Raw genomic sequence first — 22,982 nt, forward strand, 5'->3', positions numbered from 1 at the left:
TGACTCGGTCAAGAAGTTGGCTTTTCTTTTTTAAGCATCGGTGCCATGTTTTGCTTTATTTCTTTGTAATTATCTGGCAGGTAGGAAGATGTGTGTTGGCTTAGAGGAAGAGTGGGGTGGGCGGTATGTCATTAACATTTATTGAACACATACTGTGTGTGGAGCATTGTAGTAAATACTTGAGAGAGGATACTAGAAATTAGTAAACATAATACCTGCTCTCAAGGAGTTTACAGTCAAGCCTGAGAGGCAGACACTTAAATTACATCTAGGAGAAAATAATAGAATATGTGGGGGTTGTGAGTACTTCAGTTGTAGGTAGTGCAAAAAAATGGCTGAAGTGGTATTGGGGGATATTTGGTGGGGAGATGAGAACTTAATCAGGGATGATAGATTAATGTTTGCCTAGGTGTAGGAGAAACAAGGCTAGGGTGCAGATAGAGACTAGGCCAGTTGGGTAAGAGCCTTAAAGTCCAAGATCAGGAATTTCAGTATCATGCAAGAGTCACTTGGAAACCATGGAAAAGGTCCCGAGAACGGGGATGATATGATGAAAATGATGCTTGTGCAAGGTTGTTCATGTTGTGGGTCGAAGGTGAGGAGAAACTTTAACTAAAGGAAGCTATTGCATAACATAATGTGTTGGACACAGCTAGGGCTGTGACTACTGTATAAGAGGGGTGGATCTGGCTAATGTAAAATTAAAGGGGTTTGGGAAAGGTCAGGATGTGGAGGGTAGGAAAAGATGAGTAAATCAGATGTTTCAAGGTTATAAGCTTGGGGTAGCAGGAAAAAGGAAACTGGGAAGTGAAGGTAGGTTAGGTTCTAGCTAGAATAATTTAGATACAGCTTGTCCAATTTTCTGTTCTGTTAAGTGCAGTACTGCATAACAGAGATACAAAGAGTTGAGGTTATCCCGTGTCTTAAATACTGGGTAATTTTTGTCCATTTGTGCACTGTTTCACTCCCCTGCACCCAGGCTAACAGGATGTGTACTTCGCTCCCCTAACCCCTTCTCCCCCTTTCTCTCTCTGTCTCTCTCTGTCTCTCTCTCTATAAATGGAATGACTACAGTGCACATATGGAAAAGTTATTGAACACCCTCCTCCTTCTGCTTCACCTAAATATGGCCCTTCCCTCCTCTCTTATTATTTCCCATCCACTTCCCTGTCATGTCATTTTAATAGGCACTTCAACATTATTTTTTACTTTTTTATTAATTTTTTTAATTCATTCTTTAATATTTGAGTATTTTACATTAACTTCGCACCTACTTTCTCCTGCCCATTAGTTTGGAACTTCTTTGAGGGCAGGGATAATATTGTCTTAGTACTATGTTCCTTGAGCACAATGTATGGGGCTCTGCAGACAGGTACTAAATAAATGCTGTTGCTACTTATATTTTTTGAGCACCTACTTTGCACAGAACACTGTAGTAAGCACTTAGGAATTTTCCCAGAGGTCAGATGAATTAGGCACAGTCAGAATGCCCAGAATCCAAAGGCGAAGACAAACTTAAAAATAGGTAGCAGGTCATTATTGAAAAACTGAATTAAACATAAGAGACATTGCCTGGCACATATCTTCCGGGGAGTAGGATACTCCCCGTGACCCCCTATATAACCCCCGTCCCTCCTCCACATGCAGTTTATCACAGCATTCCAAAAGTTTTTAGAAATGTGCCATCTGGCTTCACTCACCTCACTTTTACAAAGAGTGAGGCTTGGGCATCCAAAGGTGGGCACTTCTGTCAGTGACCAAAATGACAGTGACCTTGTAGCTCCCAATACAGGCAAGTGTATCTTTTCCAGGCTAATACATTTTCATGTCAGCTTATTTATTAGGGTTGAGGAATCATGCTTGCATGGTTGCCATGTTTTGTTCCTGGAAGTGCCTTCCGTCACTGCCTTATTCCATGACTATATTGATAATCCTCTGCCATATTTTTCTTGCAGCTCTTGGGGACAGAATTGTGAGGGACATCCGACCAGGAGCTGCCTTTGAACCTACTTATATTTATAGACTACTGACAGTAATCAAGTCAAGCCTGTCAGAAAAGGTATCGTTTAGACTCTTTTGAATGTATCCAGTATGCAGCATTTTGAATTTAATGTGAGTTGCTATTTTTAAATGCAAAAGTAAGTGAACAGATTCAAGCTGGACCTGGAAGCAGCAGTTTGGATGCAGGTAATTATTCAATCAATCAATCGTATTTATTGAGTGCTTACTGTGTGCAGAACACTGTACTAAGCGCTTGGGAAGTACAAGTTGGCAACATATAGAGACAGTCCCTACCCAACAGTGGGCTCACAGTCTAAAAAGGGGAGACGGAGAACAAAACCAAACATACTAACAAAATAAAATAAATAGAACAGATATGTACAAGTAAAATAAATAAATAGAGTAATAAATATGTACAAAATTATGTGCAAAACATGTATTCATATTAATGTCTGTCTCCCCCTCTAGACTGTAAGCTCGTTACATGCAGGGAACGTGTCCGCTGATTCGGTAGTATTGTAGTCTCTCCAGCGCTTATTACAGTGTTCTACACATATTAAGCGCTTGGTAAATATGATTGATTGAGGAGGAGAGCCAGGTTGTTCTTTAGTTTCAGGTTCATACCTAGAATGGTGAGGTTCAGGACTGCTTTTCAAAGTTTGGGAACTTTTCAAAGTTTGGGGCCGTGTTCTGTGAAGCAAGGCAGACCGCCATGAGACGGCAGAAGTGATCTTCACAAGATGAGAAGACTACTATGTTTTGATTCTAGTCTTCACACCTAGGTTTTGGAATTTAAGAATTAATGCATTAACTTTGGCTACTGGAAAAATGGATATTTTCGACTCCCGCAGGATGTCGGAGAATAATTTGAGTTTCAGTAACGTGATTTCCTTTCTTTCAGGGTCGACAGGAAGATGCCGAGGAATATCTAGGTTTTATCCTAAATGGACTGCATGAAGAAATGTTGAACTTAAAGAAGCTTCTTTCACCTCATAATGAAAGTAGGCTAACTCAAGTAGTTCTTGTATTTCAGTGAAAAAATACTGTATTTGTGGGCTCAGTTACCACTTTCCCAACTAACAACTTGTACTTCCCAAGCGCTTAGTGCAGTGCTCTGCACACAGTAAGCGCTCAATAAATACGATTGATGATGATGATAACAAGCCAGCTTTTCCCTCATAGCGGTATTATGTGTGTATTCGTTCAACGGACCAATTTTTGATTTCTAGTGGTCCTTGCACTGTGGGAAATGATCAAAAAAGATGTATTGTCTCTAGGGGAAAGATGGTCACACTCAGGAGTTTCCATAACTGGGCATAAAAGCTTTGCTGACACTTAGGAAACTTTTGTAATTTGGTGGTAAATATACCTCCCAGTTAGAGTCATCTGCGAGAAATGAATGTGCCCCTAAATTCTAGATACTTTGCCATTTTCTCCCTAGACTTCATTCACAGGGTCAAAAACGGGACTCAGGTATCTCTTCTATCCACAGTTCTTGATATTTATTGAGCACTTACTATGTTCAGAGCACTGTATTAAGTGCTTGGGAAAGTACAAACGGTAGAATTGATAGACAAGAGCCCTTCCCACAAGGAGCGAACAGTCTGCAGGATATGAAAGGAAATCACATCTTCCAAAACTCACAGTAAATCGTCTGTTCAAGAATTGTTATTATGGAGTATTACATAGTAGTGATATGAAAATTATCCTAAATAATAATTTCCAGACCTATTTTAAAATATTTCAGTGAAACTATAGTTCCCTTAAACTACGAGATTTTAAAAAGATGATTGTAGGTTTTGGCTTTGTCATCAAATTTAAGGTAGCACCATTTCAAGCTTATTTGTGAATTCTGGTATCTGCACTAAAAGCAATACAAACCTCAGAGTTGTTTTTGGTAAAAAAAAAAAATGTTCTTTTAGCTGAAGATTAATAACGTGGTAGGTATGATTTCTGAACGATTCAAACAAATGTTATTTTCTGAAGTAGTAATTTTGTTTTGCTGGGAATCTGAAACATTTTTCAGACTGAAAAATTTGGAAGAAGGCTATTGTCCAAGAAGGCCGCTCTTCAACCCATTTCCCTTGGGATTTGATTCAGTTATCTCATGTAACTTTATTAAGAGTAAGTTCCTTTTTATTATTGTATTTATTCAGAATTTTCTGTCTCTAATGGACCTGAAGCACCAATTGCAAATGAAGATGAAGAACAAGACGATCAAGGGGAAGGTAGTGAGGATGAATGGAAACAAGTGGGTCCCCGGAATAAAACCTCAATCACTCGACAAGCTGATTTTGTTCAGACTCCAATTACTGGTATTTTTGGTGGACATATAAGGTATAGTACCTTTTGCGTCACGTAGCGTTCATATACGTCCCGGCTCCGAAGCTGAATTGAAGATTTCAGTGTTCTCCGGGATGGTTACCTCTGTCTGTCTTTCCTCATCTTCCCACTTAGCTGCTACTAAGAAGAGACCAGCTGAAAAGGCGGCTAAACTTATCAGTAACCAGCCCCATTAAAATATGTGTGGGTGCAGTTTAGTGAAGGGAAAAAGGAAAGAGTAGAGCCTTTGCTTTGAGAATTGGTAAGTTTAGGTTAGTACCTTAATATTTATTTCAAGTTACAGACAGAATTTGCCAGTTATCAAAGCAGAAATTGGGTTCTCTTCCCAGGATCTAGTCCCACTCCCTTTAGGACTCTCTTACTTGAGCACAAGTGGTTGGGAGAAAGCTCAAATGTCCTGACCCGTTGAAGGCAGTGGATGCTCTCCATTGATTTCTGACATTCCCCAAACGAATGCCTTTTATTCCCCTATGGTTGTTTCAGCTATTTCAGAAGTTTTGCAACTCATTATTATTGCTTTTAGAATTACAGTTTTAGTTGCAGTTGTAAATTAATTGTTTTACGGTCTACTGTTGAGGAAAGAGGCCCACAAAATATATACCTTTCAAGGAGGATAAAAGTGGCTTTTTAGCTAATTAGAATTTGGTAACAGCCTCATTCATTCTCTTAATTTTTGAGAAGTAGCTAAGTACAGTCAGTTGGCAAATAATGCACAGGGTTACATTTTTTATGAAATCTTTGAAAAGGAAGCATATATACTTGTAACACACTCCTTGACCAGTTTTGCCTGCATGCACACAACCATTTCTGACTGTATCTCATCATGTTCTATCCAGGCAGTTGTGCATGGCTTAGAAGACCATTCCTTAATTGCCCTACAGCACACTATCCAAAACACATGGTAAAAAACATGTGTTAAGAAAGAGCTGACTATATTGTATCCATAAAAGTTTTCTCTTCAGTAGAGACAAGGAACTTTATTCAGGTGAATTAGTAGTCACTGACTTTCCCCACTTTAAAAAAAAATGGTATTAAGTGACTACTATCAAACACTATTCTAAGTGCTGGGGCAGATACAAGTTCATCAGATTGGACACAGTCCCTGTTACACATGCAGCTCACGGTCTTAATCCCCATTTTGCAGATGAAGAAATTGAGGCACACTGACTTGGGGTGATTTGGTCATTTTTAACCCTTGCAAATCATCAATAAATATTTAATACCTATTTGTATGCGGAGTACTGTAATAGGTACATGAGGGAATACAAATAGAAGACTTGATGACTGCCCTAGAATTTGGGAGATACAGCACACACAGATTGTATACATACCAAGGGGTCAAGATTGTCCAATACTATTATGCATATTTAAAACATCTGTTCATTAGGGCTTTATTGAGTTCTAAGTCGAGTTTTTTGTTGAAGTAAACATGAGAATTTGCAGACTCGTTTGGCTTGCACTGGTGCACGTTAATTAGACAAAAATGGAATAATAGGGAAAATGTTTGCTCTGAGCAAAAGACCTGCAGGTCCTTTCTCACAGCTGTTGTCTACTTACACCACACCCATCTTATTCAGCAGACAAACTAGGTCACCGAGTAGGCCACGAAAACAGCGTCCCATGTTGAACTGTTGGAACAATTCTTTCTCTGAGGCTAAGGGAAGGATAGAAAGGATCTGAGCACAAATTTGCTGGTAGTAATTCACCAAATGAAAGCATCAGAGAGAGAAAAATGAAACGGAAAGAACAGTTAAGAAAACAGGATTGAATTGACATGCTGTTGTTTGGGGGGGATTTTAGCCTTACCTCTTGGAATGTTAAATTGGGTTGCTGAATACCTCTAAGGATCTTTTTTGTAAGGAGAAAAAGTTCCCTATCAGAATCAAAGAAAGAGGTTCCATTTATTTTAGAATTTGCTCCTTGGGGGCCTTGAATACGGAGCGTATGCATTTGGAACATTAAAAAAATTGAAGCATCACTTAGGAGTGAAATAAAAGAATTGTAAATAATGGTGGTACTTGTTAAATGCTTACTATGTTAAGCACTGTACTAAACACTGAGATAGATACAAGTTAATCAGGTTGTACACAGACCCTGTGCCACACGGAGCTCAAAGTCTGGAGGGAGATCAGGTAATGAATCCCATTTTGCCAGTGAGGAAACTGAGGCACAGAGAAGTTAAATGATTTACCCAAGGTTGTATATAAGGAAGTGGTTTAGCCTGGATTAGGATTCAGGTCCTTTGAGTCCCAGGTGTGGGCACTTTTCCTTTAGGCCCTGCTGCTTCCCTTTCAAGAGGCATTCTGTAGTGATTTCCCCACCTGCCATCTACCACCCTTAGAGCACAGGGGCTTATTGCTTCATTCCAACTTTTCATTTTTTGTTTGTTTTTGTTTCTGCCAGTTGTGTCTGTGTTTCTACTTGTCATGTTATATGTATAAGGTTTAGGTCTGCCTGCCTCACTTGTTAAATTGTAAGATCCTTGAGGACAGGGACTATGTCTTCAGCTTTGGTTCTATGTTCCTTAGCACCTAGTACGGTGCTGTGCATAAATCTTCCCATTAGGGAGCTTATTATTTTTTTAAAAGCATCATCTCCATGACAGCATGGTCTAGTGAATACAGCCCGAGCCTGGGAGTCAGAAGGTCATGGGTTCTAATCCTTGCTCCTCCACTTGTCTGCTGTGTGACCTTGGGCAAGTCACTTCACTTGTCTGTGTCTGTTACCTCCTCTGTAAAATGGGGATGGAGAATGTGAGCGCTACGTGGACCTGGAACTGTTTCCAACCTGATTTACTTGTAACCACTCCAGGGCGTAGTACAGTGCCTGGCACATAATGCTTAACAATTATTATTATTGATATTAATATTATCAGTAGTAGGAATAGAATTGTTGATGAAAATGAAATGAGTACTGTAAAGCTCATCCGATGCAAAATAAATGATATATTGACTGAGCACCCATCTTTAACCAAATGTAGTTCTTCCTGCCACCAACAACATGCACTGATCTAATTTTTTTTTAATTTTGTTAAGTACTTATGTGCCAGGCATTGTACTAAGCGCTGGGGTAGATACAAGCTAATCAGGTTGGACACAGTCCCTGTCCCTCATGGGGCTCACAGTCTTAATCCCCATTTTACAGATGAGGTAACTGAGGCACAGAGAAGTTAAGTGACTTGCGCAATGTCACACAGGAGACAACTGTGTGTGCTTGGCAATATATAACAGAAATAAAATCTCTGGTTCCTGTCCTTGATTCGCTGCAATTTTGGGTGAGTTTCAGGGAATTGCCAAATAATTTTATTTTCACAGATTCATTTGTTAGGCACATTACTGTCCTAAAGAAGAAAAGGGGACCCAGCAAAATATTGTCAATATCTGTTCTCCACAGGGGACAATAGTAACCAGTGTTAGGGATGAAGCAAATGACCATGACTGTCATTAGGCTCACTTTCTATTCACCATTTCCTGCTGTTACCCCTTTAAAGCAGGGGTGGTTTCCCTTAAAGGTTGGGACCACAGAGTGGATGCCACAGATGTATCAGTTTTCCGTTCTCAGATCCTATTGATGGATTCTAATCCCAACCATGGCCCTGTCACTACTATAAATTACTAGGATTTATTTAAAACAATGTCAGATATCTTGGAAAAAGAGAAGGATACCATAAGAAAATAAGCAGACTAAGTCTTCCCATTAGGGAGCTTATTATTTTTTTCAAAGCATCATCTCCGTGACAGCATGGTCTAGTGAATACAGCCCGAGCCTGGGAGTCAGAAGGTCATGGGTTCTAATCCTGGCTCCTCCACTTGTCTGCTGGGTGACCTTGGGCAAGTCACTTCACTTGTCTGTGTCTGTTACCTCCTCTGTAAAATGGGGATGGAGAATGTGAGCGCCACATGGACCTGGGACTGTTTCCAACCTGATTTGCTTGTAACCACTCCAGGGCTTAGTACAGTGCCTGGCACATAATGCTTAACAATTATTATTATTGATATTAATATTATCCCATGCTAAAGATTTCTTCATTGCATGCCAAGGAGCCGGCACAAATGAAGAATGCCAAAATCCTCTTGGTAGATTGCTCTCATAATAAAGAATATTATATTTGTCAATATAGGAAAAAATTAGACATTCTCTAGTGTTTGAGGTACCTGAATTAAAGAACTCTCTTGGGAAGTTTTCAGGACAAGAATTAAATCCTAATGTTAAATGTGTAGTAAAGCACAAGAAAATCAATCAGTAGCATTCATTGAGTGCTTACTGTGTACAGAGCATTGAATTAAGCTTTTAGACCGTGAGCCCACTGTTGGGTAGGGACTGTCTCTATATGTTGCCAACTTGTACTTCCCAAGCGCTTAATACAGTGCTCTGCACACAGTGAGCGCTCAATAAATACGATTGATTGATTGATTGATTGATTTAAGCACTTGGGGAAAGTATATTATGAGAGTTAGTAGATGTGTTCCCTGCCCATGAGGAGCTTACAGTCTAGAGGATATATTGTGACTCAATTTGTTGGTCAAAAAATACTGATCTGAAACATGTGATTTATGTAAATAAACATAAAGTACATTGACATAATACCAAGTTGGCCTCTTTTTGAAAAGTTACTTGGGTGACCTTATTTGTCTGTTTTAAGCAAAGGTACAGAGACCTAAGGCGCAAACTTCTAAGATTCACCTTATTTAAATCTAAGTTGTCCATGACTTGGTCAAAATGATAGGGTTCTCAACGGCAAGTTCAACCACATTTTGCAAAATTCAATTTATAATTATTTGAAAAAAATTCAGTTTCAGAAGAATAATAGCTTCATGCCATAGTCTGTTAACACTAAAACTGGTAGTTGTTTCCGGTGGGCCACTGGTTACCGCCAACTACGGAGTAAGTAATAGCAGCAGTGCAGTGTACTGGCCTGCTTTGGTCAATCAATGTCAGTCCACTCAGGACAGGTAATTTGGTCAACTCTGGTGGAACTGCTTATTCTTGGAAGGGGGGCATACCCAGGAAGGGCCTCCAGGAACTGATTCTGCATCACAAGAAGGAGTAATTTCCTCAAGAGTACAGGCTTACCATCATTGAACCAAAGAATATCTTAAAAGGGGTTCTTTTATAGCATCCTCAAAAGGAGGAGGAACCAGGACAATTTGCATGTCCAAAAAGAGGAATTTCTTCATCAAAACAAAGGAGGAATTTACTCATCCTGCGGGGTTCTTTGATGACCCAGAAACTAAGAAGAAGAATTTAGGAGGCTTTGGGAGTTTCTTAGGCTCTAAAAGGTGTGCTCCTTTGTGCTGGATTGGTGTGCACTGGCATGTGAGCCCAGGAGAAAGTTTTAATGAAGAGAACCTATCTTGAACTATGATCCTGGTGTGTAATTGCTTCTGAATGGGATGGCCTCTCTTTACCTGAGTGCGTCAATGGTAACAGTATTTATACCTGGATAAGGGAAAACAGGAATGTGCTAAAATTATGTCAGGGTTTCCTAAAGATAAAGAGCACCTTTCCGAGCATTGCAAAATCGTATTGGTGCTTTCTAGAATCTCTCCAGGGGTTACGAAGTGTGAGTAAATGATCAGAGTAATCAGGATATAGAGCATCTTTGTTCTGTATAAGAATGGACTGAAAAGATTAGGATTCTTGAATCTGGAAAGCTGAGAGGTGGCCTGATTTCAAGTGAAAATCCGGAGCTGGGTGATTTTAAATTGAATTCCAGGATGGACTTTCTCATATTCAAGGTGAACACACGAAATAGTTTGTTAGGCATGAGGAAGTATATATACTGTGAATATATAGACTCAATCCATGGGTGGGAAGGCGAATTTCAGGGTCTAGATTAGGGAAGGCATTTTGGAAAACTCAAGCCCTTTTTGGTACTCTGTACTGATCTGTGTTTGTCACCTGGAAAAAGATTTGAGAATTTTTCTGGCTTTCTCCTAAATATTTGAAGTTGGGGTTACCTAGGCAGAGGGTCAGGATACTAATCTTGCCCAAATTGATGCAGTTTAGTAGGCAAAGCCAATGAGAGCTTTTTTAGTTGAACACCTGCTAATCACATTTTTTTTAAGCAGGACATAAGGACAGGTTCAGTCATTATTACCATTTTTGATCATATTTTTAACTGGTTGTAATAAACTTATGAAATGATGGGTTTAAAATCAGCTTTATCACAAGTTGTTGAGCAAGCATTTCATTTTAGGACACGGTGTAAGAGTCGAGGATAGTTTTTTTACTCTTGTTTTCCATTCTTTTAGGTCTGTAGTTTATCAGCAAAGTTCTAAGGAATCTGCCACTTTGCAACCATTTTTCACCCTGCAGTTGGATATCCAGTCTGACAAAATACGCACAGTCCAGGATGCATTGGAAAGCTTGGTGGCGAGAGAGTCCGTCCAAGGCTATACCACAAAAACCAAGCAAGAGGTGAGTAATCTCTGGCATAAGAAACCTTGTGCAGCCAAACGTAATTTTTTTGAAGATATTTTTCTTCCCTATGGTACACCTTAGGTGGGGAAAAAAGTTTCAGAATTTCCAGTCACTGTCCTTGATTTCCTGCTACAATCCAGCTCCCTCACTTTACCCTGATTACACCAACCTACTTGCCATACCACTGAAATTAGGAGAGAGTTGGAAGAAGCCAGGCAAAGATATGATTTGTAAGCTAGACCTGGGTCATGCAGGTTTCTAACTGGTTAAAAAAAGGAAAGAAGAGGGTGGGGAGAAAAGTGGAATGACAGAGAGAGTTTGAGACTTGGAGAAGACTAAAATATGGTTAAAAGTGGATGGAGATCTGTGTGATTCTAGCTGACCCCTACCACTCACTTGTCCTAGAAGTAAGGTCTGGGCTTGTGATTCATAGAATATATAAGGTTCATTGTTAAAAAAAGGAACAGTTTGCATCTGTATGCGGTGATTTATTTGATTTTTTTAAGGTTAATTTTGTTTGTACATGAGAATACCAAATTGGGATTATTGTGTTTATCTTGACCAGTCTCGTTTACCAAAACTGATTGAAGCAGAGACTTGAAGATTTTATTGGGTGACTTAGCTTATCTCTAGAGAGACAAATGAAAGCTTGGAAATGGAAAACCAGCATTGTAGCGATGCTTAGTGGGATCCTCTAGATTGAATTCTTCCTGGTGCAGTAGTTTTCTCGGTATCAGTTTTTTTAATCATTTCACTGTATTGAGTGCTTACTGGGTGCAGAGCACTGTGCTAAGCACTTGGGAGAGTACAGTGTAACAATTGGTAGACACAATTTCCACCCATAAGGAGCTTACTATCTAGAGGGGGAGGCAGACATTAAGATAAATTATGGATATGTACATAAGTGGTATGGGGCTGAGTGTGGGGTGAATAAAGGATACAAATCCAAGGGCAAGAGCAATGCAGAAGGGTGAAGGAGTGGGGGAAATGAGTAAACGAAGGCTTAGTTGGGAAGACCTCGTGGAGGAGATGTGTTTTTAATAAAGCTTTGAAGGTGGGGAGAGTGATCACCTATGTCAGATATGAAGGGAGAGGGAGTTCCATGCTAGAGTTAGGACATGGACAAGAGGTCAGCAGTGAGACAGACAAGACTTAGATACAGTGAGTATATTGGCATTAGAGGAGAAAAGTGAACATGCTGGATTGTAGTAGGAAATCACTGAGGTGAGATAGGAGGGGTCAGCATGATTGAGTGCTGTAAAGCCTATGGTAAGGAGCATCCGTTGGATGAGAAAGTGGATGGGCAACTACTGGAGATTCTTGAAGAGTGGGGGTGAACTGAACGTTTTCATAGAAAAATGATTCAGGCAGCAAAGTGAAGTATGGCTTGGAGTGCGGAGAGATAAGAGGCAGGGAGGTCAGCAAGGAGACTGCTGTAGTTGTCAGATTGGGATAGGATAAGTACTTGGATTAGTGTAGTAGCATTTTGGATGTAGGAGAAAGGGTGGATCTTAGACATTTTGTGAAGGAGGAGGTGGCAGGATTTAGTGACAGATTGAATAGGTGGGTTGAATGAGAGATGAGTCGAGGATAAAAGCAAGGTTACAGGCTTGTGAGACAGGGAGGTTGGTGTTGCTGACTCCAATAGTGGGAAAATCACTGGGAGGATGGCGTTTGGGTGGGACGATGAGAAGTTCCATTTTGGACATGTTAAGTTTAAGATGTCCGCGGGACATCCAAGTTTAGAGATTCTTGAAGGCAGGTGGAAATATGAAACTGAAGAGAAGGAGAGAGATCAGGGCTGGAGATGAAGATTTGGGAATCATCCACATAGAGATGGTAGTTGAAGCCTTGGGAGCTGTTGAGTTCTCCAAGGGAGTGGGTGTAGATGGAGAATAGAAGGGGACCGAGAACTGAGCCCTGAAAGACTCCCACCATTAGGGCGGTGGGAGGTAGAAGAGGAGCCCTTGGAACAGAATGAGTGGCCAGAGAGATGAGGACAGTATCAGTATCAGAAGGCAAGGTTAGCTATTGATAGTTAAGATTAGGCCCCTAGCGAAGTCCGTAACATGAATTAGTTGTAATCATTTTTATAAAAAGGTTTCAGATACGTGCCGAGTCAAAGGGTATGTTAATAGATGTTCAAACTCCGACTCTATATTACTTTTGGTCTTTGACTCATCTTAATTTGCAGTCACCTCTTGGGTTTCTCTAAGTATTTTGTTAATATTACAAATGTATCAGTTAAATATTTTAAAAACTAGATTCCGTTTATCCCCTGCTGTGTCTGATGTGTCTACATGTTGTGCATATCTTAGGTTGAGATTAGCCGGAGAGTGACCTTGGAAAAGCTTCCTCCTGTTCTTGTTCTACACCTTAAACGATTTGTATACGAGAAGACTGGTGGATGTCAGAAACTTATCAAGAATATTGACTATCCAGTTGACTTGGAAATTAGCAAAGGTAATAGGATGAGAGGTTATTTTCCCAAGGTTTCTAAAGCTTTCTAATACTTTTCTTCCATCTAGAAGCTTAATACTTAGTCACTGTGTACGTATGTACAGTATGCGTACTGTGTATCTATGTGCAGCTGTGAACTTAGGAGAGTGTTTAATTTAAACCACACAAGTGTTTTTTTATCGATGCGACGTAAAACCTTAATTTTTTCTTTACCAACCATTCCAGCATTTAAGTAAAATGTAAATTCAACCAACTTCATGAAACCTTTGCTACATATATAATGCTGCAAAAGTTGTAGATATGATGTTTTGTTGTGATTACGATATTAAATATATTTTGGAGGACTAAAGATTGTTTAGTGATATTCTGAGTTTTTGTCAAGCTCCTGGATGTTAATACAAACTGTGCTGCAATAACAAAATGTTAAGCAACATCGCAAACTTTTCTCTCAGTTCCAGTACCAATCACAGGCTACCTTGTCTGCCTTTTATGTAGAAAGTTTGCTTTTTTTTGTTTGCTTCATTCTTCAGGGGGCTATGTCAGTGACTTATAATTGTGTTTAGTGATTTAAAAAAAGTAGCTCATAAAACCACCATTTCATTTTTCAGAGCTACTTTCTCCAGGTGTGAAAAGTAAGAATTTTAAAGGCCACAGAACTTACCGTCTCTTTGCTGGTACGTATACATTGTGTTTCTTCCTAGAAATAAAAAAGTTTGTCCTCAACTCTATTTTTGTGGGTGCTTTTGTTGTTTTTAAATAATTTTAAATAGTTTTGTAATTTGACTTTTTATAAGGAAGATATTTTAGTTTCTATCTTGTTAGTATTCAACAAATTATTCTTATTGATTACAATATTAAATAACCTATGCCCTTCAAATGAATAAAAAAAGCAGATTATCAGGTCAAACCAACATAATCCTTTCCTTAGTTTATAAAATGGAGATGAGCCCAATATATTTCCCTTTTACTTCAATGCCTTTCAGTGTTTAATCTTTACGTTGGGCAGAACTTTGAGGAAAAATTGTTTACTAAATCTTAGGCATATCATGTAATTACCCCAATGCTTAATGCAGAATCTGGTACATAAGAAATGTTTAATAAGTACCATTAAAAAAAAAGTCCTGTCTGTATTTGGATTATGTGCAAGTTATATCAAAATGCTTCTGCATGAAAATCAAACTTTACCTCATTGTCGGTGTTCAACGGAAAGCAAGCTAATAAACTCTGAAGACATATATTTAAAGATTGAAGCTGCTTAAGTCCGTTTACTCCCATGAAAGTCTTTTGGATTTCTAATTATATTAATCCTTTATTCAGAAACTTAGTGTATTCACCCAGATTTCTGTATTTTTTTTTTTTTTTTTTTTTTGGTGAGGAATGTTTCTGTGAAAAGCACATTCGATTATCCGGAATCCATCGTTCTTTGGCAAACATATTAGGTCAACTTCTTTCCCATGGTTCAGTGGTGAGTGCTTGGAGATCATATTTGAATTTTACTGATTTTTTTTTTTCATTTGTCTGTCACTCTAGTGGTCTATCATCATGGAAACAGTGCAACTGGTGGTCATTACACTACAGATGTCTTCCAGATTGGTCTGAATGGCTGGTTACGCATTGACGACCAGGCAGTCAAGGTGATCAACCAATACCAGGTGGTGAAGCCGTCCGCCGAACGCACAGCCTACCTCCTGTACTACCGCCGAGTCGACCTGCTGTGAAAACCTCCTTCGATAACGCTGCGTGTGCAAGATACCTGCTTTGTAGAACGCCAACTCTCACTAACTTTTTATCCTCCTCTAATCGCTTATGAGTGCAACTTCTTCCCCCTTTGCAACTTTGGGATAGCGTGAAAGGAACTTCCTTGGGGTTTGTGCACAATTTAGTTTGTTTTAACTTCCAAATTGAAATCATTTGGTTGAAAAGACTTGTCACTTGATTACGAAATTAAAAGACCGAGCTTTTACGTGAAAAAAAAAAAAAGTTGATTCCCAAGATAATTAAAGGTATTTGCATCTGATTCCCGGCCTAATTGCATAGTAGAACCCTGCACCAGCAACTGAACTTGTAAATTTCTGTGAAAGTGAATTTTATCTTAAAAAAATACATTTTTAAAATCCATCTCTCTTCTCCACTTCACGTTCCCCCTTAGTTTTTTTTCACAAATGAAAAACGCGAGCCAGTTGTCAGAGAAGAAACTGCTTCAAGAGAAAATGTGTAAAATAGAGTTACTGGCTCCTAATGCGAGAAGTAGATTTTAAATAATTGTGTGAAGGGAAGCTGCTTAAGCCCACATTGCAGAAAAATATTTGGAGTTAAAATGGTAGTCTATATAGATGGGTGATTGTAACTTTATTGCTATTAAAATATTTCAAATTGCATTTGTGCTTCTGTGTACAAAAGATTTTAAAATGGGCAAAATAATGAAGATTGATATTTCTCTAAGTCTGCTTTGTTTAATTTCGCTGTCTGCTCTCCTATAATGTTGAATTCCTGATTGTACACAGTTTAGTGATATCCAGGAGTATAAAGTTGTCGCCCATCAATAAAGTCACAAAGTTGGTTTAAATGAGAGAATGTTTGGGGGTTTTTTTTGTTGTTTTTTTTTTTTTTTTTTTTCAAAGAACATCTAATCTCAGTAAAGGAAATTTCTCATGACAAAACGAACTGGCCTAAAATTGCAATTTAATATGGCATGTTAATATGGATTGAGGTCCTCTGACAGTCCAGTGATTATATAGGAATGTACCTTTTTTTTTTCCTGAGAGAAGCAGCATGGCTTAATGGAAAGAGCATGGCCGGGAGTCAGAAGGACCTGTCTGCTTGTGATCTTGAGCAAGTCACTTCACTTTTCTGGGCCTCAGTTCCCTCATCCGTAAAGTGGGGATTAAGACTGTGAGCCCCACGTGGGACAAGTCCAACCCAATTTGCTTGTATCCACCCCAGCGCTTAGTACAGTGCCTGGCGTATAGTAAGCGCTTAACAAATACCACAATTGCTATTATTAGGAAAATACTACATTTTATCATAGTGAACATCGTAAAGAATGGCGTTGCTAGTTTGGAAGTTATAAAGTCATATTTGCTATTTTCAAAGTGCTTGCTTTGGGGGAACTGAAGCACTTTGTGCCAACAACCAGGGTAGATACAAGAAAATACAATCAGACCTACTTGCTGTTTTTTAGGGGGTCTCGGTGTGAGAGACAGCGAGAGTAGGTATCTGATCCAGCGCTTAGAACAGTGCTTTGCACATAGTAAGCGCTTAATAAATGCCATTATTATTATTATCTGAAGAAACAGGCACAGTGGTTGTGATTTGCCTAAGTCACAAGGAAGCAACTGGGATTGAAATCTAGGTTTCCCGGTCCCATTCTGTTTTCAGCGGGCCATGGTGCCTCCCTTTATAGAATTTGAATTTGTTTTCCTGATTTTCTTGGCAGCTATTTTGCATTAAACCTCTTCAGGGAAATCGATCCATTGATTTATTCATGTAGTTGAAAGAAGTATATACTAGGTCTGGTTATACCCGAGTAGTGCTCTTGTTTCTTTTTCTAAAAATTCTGTATTTATTAAAGTTAAAAAGCCAAATTACCTTTAGAGGGAGCCATAGCTACGCTAGAATTTTAGAACTGAAGTTGAAAGTTACCAGTGAAGTCCTATAGAAACCTGGCTAATCTATGAGAAACAAATCTAAATCTAGGGGAGATAAGGGATCCAACAGATCCATTAAAGCATGTTGCTGGCTCGGTACAATAACAATTTTCTACATCTCTAAATGGCAGATTAAAATGAAATGAATACTTCTTCACCCCACCCAGATTACTGCTGAGAATTCTGGTTAATCCCACTTTAAATGGTTGAAGTCTGTATTCTGGGGACTCAAAGGATGACGTTTTGGATTAGATATGTGCATCCAAGTGCTGCCTGTTTGCCATTTGTCTTTTGCAAACAGGTGCAGGGAGACCACAAAGTAAGTTCTGTTTTTCTGGCCAAATACCAATTTGATAAAAACAAATACTGTGTATTGTGCATGCCTGTTTGCTACACCTGAATTGCCCAACTTTGACAGGGTGTACCAGGAAAATACACTTTTTACTAAGGATTAATTTGAGGTCTTAAAAACTCTCCTTTTCCCCACGGTGATCTAGTTTGGTATGAACATCCTTTGATATTATTCATAAGCAAATGCTTGAGAGCTGGGCAGGAAGTGTGCCTGTTTACCGTTGTACTTTCCCAAGCGCTTAGTACAGTGCTCATTCATTCATTCATTCAATCGTATTTATTGAGTGCTTACTGTGTGCAGAGCACTGTACTAAGCGCTTGAAGTATACACAGTGAGCTCTCGAATGAATGAATGAATAAATCAAATAGGTACAGTTACGGTACTCAATGGAATACTCAGTTACTGTATTCTATGCAGTATTTAATTTTTTTAAAACTTGAAGTTAGGGAAAAATATTGGGATATTGTGATGCATTGCTGTATATATGTACTTACTAATAAATATTAATATATTCCTTTCCTCTTTATACAGTACAACACACAACTTTGAGGCTCCAGACATTTTTGCCCCACTCCATGCTTGCACTCGTGGTTTGCACTCAATGAATGGTATTTATTGAGCACGTATTCATTCATTCATTCAATAGTATTTATTGAGCACTTATTCATTCAGTAGTATTTATTGAGCACTTACTGTGTGCAGAACACTGTACTAAGCGCTTTGCCTGCAGAACACTGTACTAAGCAGTTGGTACAGTACAACACAAAAGTTAGTAGGCACAATCCCTGTCCAAAATGAGCTTATAGCCTAAAGGTGAATTTAGAGTCTAGAAATAAAACTTTCTAATGTTCATTGACAAGTGCTTCTTTGCATTGTTGGGGAAGAAAGTAGTCGTGCTGCATACCCAAGCCCCATTGTTATAGCTCTGAAAGTAGCTGGCCACCAAAAAATAATAGAAAAAGCACAACCAAGCCGAGTGCACTTTTTATTGATCTCCATGCCCAATTAGAGAATACTAATTAGTCTCCCTTCTTTATCTGTGGTAAATACTCTATTGGCAATCTTAATTGTAATAACTGTACTTTGCCAAACCAATATGGCTAAACCAAACAAGTGCTGGAGTAGCATTCTGCTGTTTCTGTTCACCCTAACTTTACTTATTTGGAATGTATCTGTCTACGAAATATGTTGGAAAACACTTTCTGATACCGATGACACTATAGTGTGGCCTTTAATAAAGGTGGCTAATTTTTAGTGAATACTTATCCAATTAGTTCTAAACAGATTCTATGGGGAGAAGTCATTTGCAGAAGCATTAACCTCCATTACCCCACAAAAAAAATTTGGTTAGGCTGCAAAAAAATTAAAGCAGAAAACAGGCTCTGGACTCAGTCAATTGTATTTATTGAGCTCTTACTGTGTGCAGAGCACTGTTCTAAGTACTGGGGAGAGTACAATATAACAAGACCCATTCCCTGCCCACAACGAGTCTAGGGAACTGTAAACTCAGCCCAATACTCCTTGAGTTATGATTCCTACAAATTATCAGGTATATCATTACCGTGACATGGGACAAAGGGTTTAATGCAGGCAAACAGTTGGTAGATATTTTAAATCTTTCTGCCGATCAGGCCTTACAAATGTCCAATATGTTTTATATAAATGACTTTACAAGCTTGGTTAATCTGATACAATTCAAGCATCCTGATGCTAATCAGTGAGGAAACTATAATGATATCAAGTGATTCAAGTGCATTTCCTTAGTTTCCTTAGTTCTGGATTGTTTCCATTCTTGGCTAAAATGGGATTTATTGCAGAGCACAAACTGGAAATTTGTACTTCAAGAAGTGGACTTACTGGATCTTGGCAGCAACTTGGGTGAATTTTTTATTTATTTGTGATAAATTTGAATGGAAAATTATGGGCAAACCAGATTCTTAATATTTCTGCAGAAACAATGGCCTTCTCTGAATCGCGGAAGTCAGAGTAGCAAAACCAAGTTTAGGGGAATCCAGAGATGGTCTGTCTTGGAAATGCTTGCTTGCTTACAGTCTGGTAGTGGTTTGGAAAATTGTATTTGTATTTATTGGAATGGTGCACCCAGGGAAGTGCATATGTTTCATATTTAACTTGAAATACAAAGAAGCCCCAAGCCCCTTATTTCACAAGATAACATTTACAAAATGTTTTTGTTCAACTTAAATGAGAGAGGCAACAAGAAAGGTGATGTAATCAAAGCCGTGAACAAGAAAGGTGATGTAATCAAAGCCGTGAACAAGAAAGGTGATGTAATCAAAACTGTGAACAATAGTCTGGCTTTAAAAGAAATGTAGTTCTTGAATGCCGACTATTACAGTGTGAAGATGCCAGTGGTTGGACTTAACATGGATAGCATTAGATTTTAACCCTGTTTTGGGAGGATACTACTGTATTTCTAGTAGCTAACAACAACAGCTAGTTATTATTTGTCCTAATAACAGTAATCATTATTATGGTATTTGTTAAGTGCTTACTAATGTACCAGGCACTGTTCCAAGCGCTGGGGTAGATACAAGATAATTGGGTTGGGCACAGTCCCTGTCCCGCTTGGGGCTCACAGTCTTAATTCCCATTTTGCAGTTGAGGGAACTGAGGCACAGAGAAGTTAAGTGACTTCCACAAGGTCAAATACAGTGCTCTGCACATAGTAAGCGCTCAATAAATATGATTGATGATGAAGGTCATACAACAGACAAGTGGTGGAGCCGGAATTAGAACCCATGACTCTCCGACTCCTAGGCCTGTGCTCCATCCACTAGTCCATGTTGCTTCTCTAAATATCTCTATGTCTCTATGTGTTGCCAATTTGTACTTCCCAAGCGCTTAGTACAGTGCTCTGCACATAGTAAGCGCTCAATAAATACAATTGATGATGATGATGATAAATAGCGTCAGTTCACTTGTGCTGAGCAGCAACGACACGGGAAAGAGTCCAAGGAGGATGAGCAAGTGATCAAAATGTTAATCAACGACAATGGCAGAGACTCAAGTTTTTACCACGTGGAAGAAAGCAATGGTAAACCACTTACATATCCTTACCAAGAAAAGCCTATGGATACGGATACCGGAACAACCTTGTGACAGAAAGTTCTGAATGTCCGTGGAATCGTTATGGGTCAGAAACAACTCGACAGCATTTGAAGAACAAATTGTAAGTTACAGAAATCCGGTGTATTCAAAGATATACTTAAAGTTATGCAGGCACGATTGCTGATGTTACTTTGGTAATAGGGGATACGAAATATTTAGGAGTTTATATAGTATTTGAGGAAAAAACTTGATTATGTTCAATATAGGGGGATTTTTTTCTTTGAAAAAGTCTTATTGCAGCTAGTGTTCTAATGACTTAGATTTTATTCTAAAGGGGAAGAATGATAGTCATAACCAATTATTTGGTTTTTGCACTAACTGGAAGGTCATAACTGCATTGCAGTAAAGAATATTATTTTCTAATGATGAAATAGTAATGGACAGGATTTCCCCCTACTTGTCATTCTCTTGTTTGATGTTTTGTTTCATGTCTTCTGTATCTGTCTCCACTCGTTCTCGCCTGTCCCGCCATCGACCCCCGGCCCACGTCATCCCCCGGGCCTGGAATGCCCTCCCTCTGCCCCTCCACCAAGCTAGCTCTCTTCCTCCCTTCAAGGCCCTGCTGAGAGCTCACCTCCTCCAGGAGGCCTTCCCAGACTGAGCCCCTTCCTTCCTCTCCTCCTCTTCCCCCTCTCCATCCCCCCATCCTACCTCCTTCCCTTCCCCACAGCACCTGTATATATGTATATATGGTTGTACATATTTATTACTCTATTTATTTATTTATTTATTTTACTTGTACATATCTATCCTATTTATTTTATTTTGTTGGTATGTTTGGTTTTGTTCTCTGTCTCCCCCTTTTAGACTGTGAGCCCACTGTTGGGTAGGGACTGTCTCTATGTGTTGCCAATTTGTACTTCCCAAGCGCTTAGTACAGTGCTCTGCACATAGTAAGTGCTCAATAAATACGATTGATGATGATGATGATTTGTCACTCCCCTTTTCATTTTTAGATTGTGAGATCCCTGAGGGACGAGGGCCGTGTCTACTCCCCACCTGTGCATTCCCTCCCAGTGCTTAGTAGAGGGCTCTGCACACAGTAAGGGCTTAATAAATCCTACTACTATTCATCAATCGTATTTACTGAGCGCTTACTATGTGCAGAGCCCTCTACTAAGCACTGGGAGGGAAATGCAGGTAAGTTCACATAGGTGGGGTATGTGTGGCGCCAAAGCGGCGTAAAGGATGATGAACTGACAGTGATGAAGGCGAGGGTGAGCTGAGTTCACCCATTCTTCCCCAAAAGGGAAGAGTCAAATTGATTACCCAAAATGACAGTGATACATTACAATTCTATGTTAATGGAAGGATAACAGTGATCAAGAACCGGATGATAATAATAATAATAATAATAATGATGGCATTCATTCATTCATTCATTCAATAGTATTTATTGAGCGCTTACTGTGTGCAGAGCACTGGACTAAGCGCTTGGGAAGTCCAAGTTGGCAACATCTAGAGACGGTCCCTACCCGACAGCGGGCTCACAGTCTAGAAGGGGGAGACAGACGACAAAACAAAACATATTAAAAAATAAAATAAAGAGAATAAATATGTACAAGTAAAATAAATAAATAAATAAAACAAAACATATAAACCAAATAAAATAAATGGAATAAACAAGTGAAATAAATAAATAAGTTAATGTAAACAAAGCATATACACCAAATAAAATAGAATATGTACAAGTAAAATAAATAAATTAATATAAGCAAAACATATAAACCAAATAAAATGAATAGAATAAATATTTACAAATTAATTAAACAAAACATTTATTAAGCACTTACTGTATGCAAAGCACTGTTCTAAGTGCTGGGGAGGTTACAAGGTGATCGGGTTATCCCATGGCATGGGGGCTCACAATCTTAATCCCCATTTTACAGATGAGATAACTGAGGCACAGAGAAGTGACTTGCCCAAAGTCACACAGCTGACAATTGGCAGAGCCAGGATTAGAACCCATGACCTCTGACTCCCAAGCCCGGCCTCTTTCCACTGAGCCACGCTGCTTCTCTGGAAAACAGATGTTGTAAATTGGTCCTGGGACAAAGCTATGTTAACAGGGCAATGAAACAGTTCACAGGCCAGTTAATTTGCCATTTAATAAGCTTTTAAAATAAAAATTGATTTTGTCCTTTGAGAAGACAATGCTACTGATGGCAAGACTGTATCCATGACTCTGTTGTACACTTGCAGGCTTTGTGTATGAAAATACAGTAGTGCTCCTTTTCTGGTTTCTTATCATTCAGGATGAAAGTTGCTGAGGCAGCAATAATAGTAATAGTAATAATAATACTGTATGTATTAAGTACGCCTAGTGGATAAGGCACAGGCTTGGGAGTCAGAGGTCGTGGGTTCTAATCCCGGCTCTGCCACTTGTCTGCTTTGTGATCTTGGGCAAGCCACTTCACTTCTCTGGGCCTCAGTTCCCTCCTCTGGAAAATGGGGACTAAGACCTGTATATATGTTTGTACATATTTATTACTCTATTTATTTTACTTGTACATATCTATTCTATTAATTTTATTTTGTTAGTATGTTTGGTTTTGTTCTCTGTCTCCCCCTTTTAGACTGTGAGCCCACTGTTGGGTAGGGACTGTCTCTATATGTTACTTCCCAAG

At 39.1% G+C, this 22,982-nt stretch overlaps 1 protein-coding gene across 2 annotated transcripts in view; it reads left to right on the forward strand.

The window, feature by feature from the left end:
• The window catches only part of USP10 (ubiquitin specific peptidase 10), a 66,058-nt gene extending 50,260 nt beyond the window's left edge, over nt 1–15,798 (forward strand). For both annotated transcript variants that reach the window (XM_038753780.1, XM_038753781.1), the window contains 7 exons: nt 1,956–2,059; nt 2,903–3,002; nt 4,158–4,338; nt 10,599–10,764; nt 13,086–13,230; nt 13,836–13,901; nt 14,758–15,798. In XM_038753780.1, the coding sequence (XP_038609708.1) occupies nt 1,956–2,059; nt 2,903–3,002; nt 4,158–4,338; nt 10,599–10,764; nt 13,086–13,230; nt 13,836–13,901; nt 14,758–14,945 (950 nt within the window). In that variant the 3' untranslated portion in view covers nt 14,946–15,798. The remainder of the gene's footprint in view (nt 1–1,955; nt 2,060–2,902; nt 3,003–4,157; nt 4,339–10,598; nt 10,765–13,085; nt 13,231–13,835; nt 13,902–14,757) is intronic.
• Nucleotides 15,799–22,982: the final 7,184 nt, after the last annotated feature.

Source organism: Tachyglossus aculeatus, chromosome 11 (assembly GCF_015852505.1).
Source record: "Tachyglossus aculeatus isolate mTacAcu1 chromosome 11, mTacAcu1.pri, whole genome shotgun sequence".
NCBI lineage: Eukaryota > Metazoa > Chordata > Mammalia > Monotremata > Tachyglossidae > Tachyglossus > Tachyglossus aculeatus.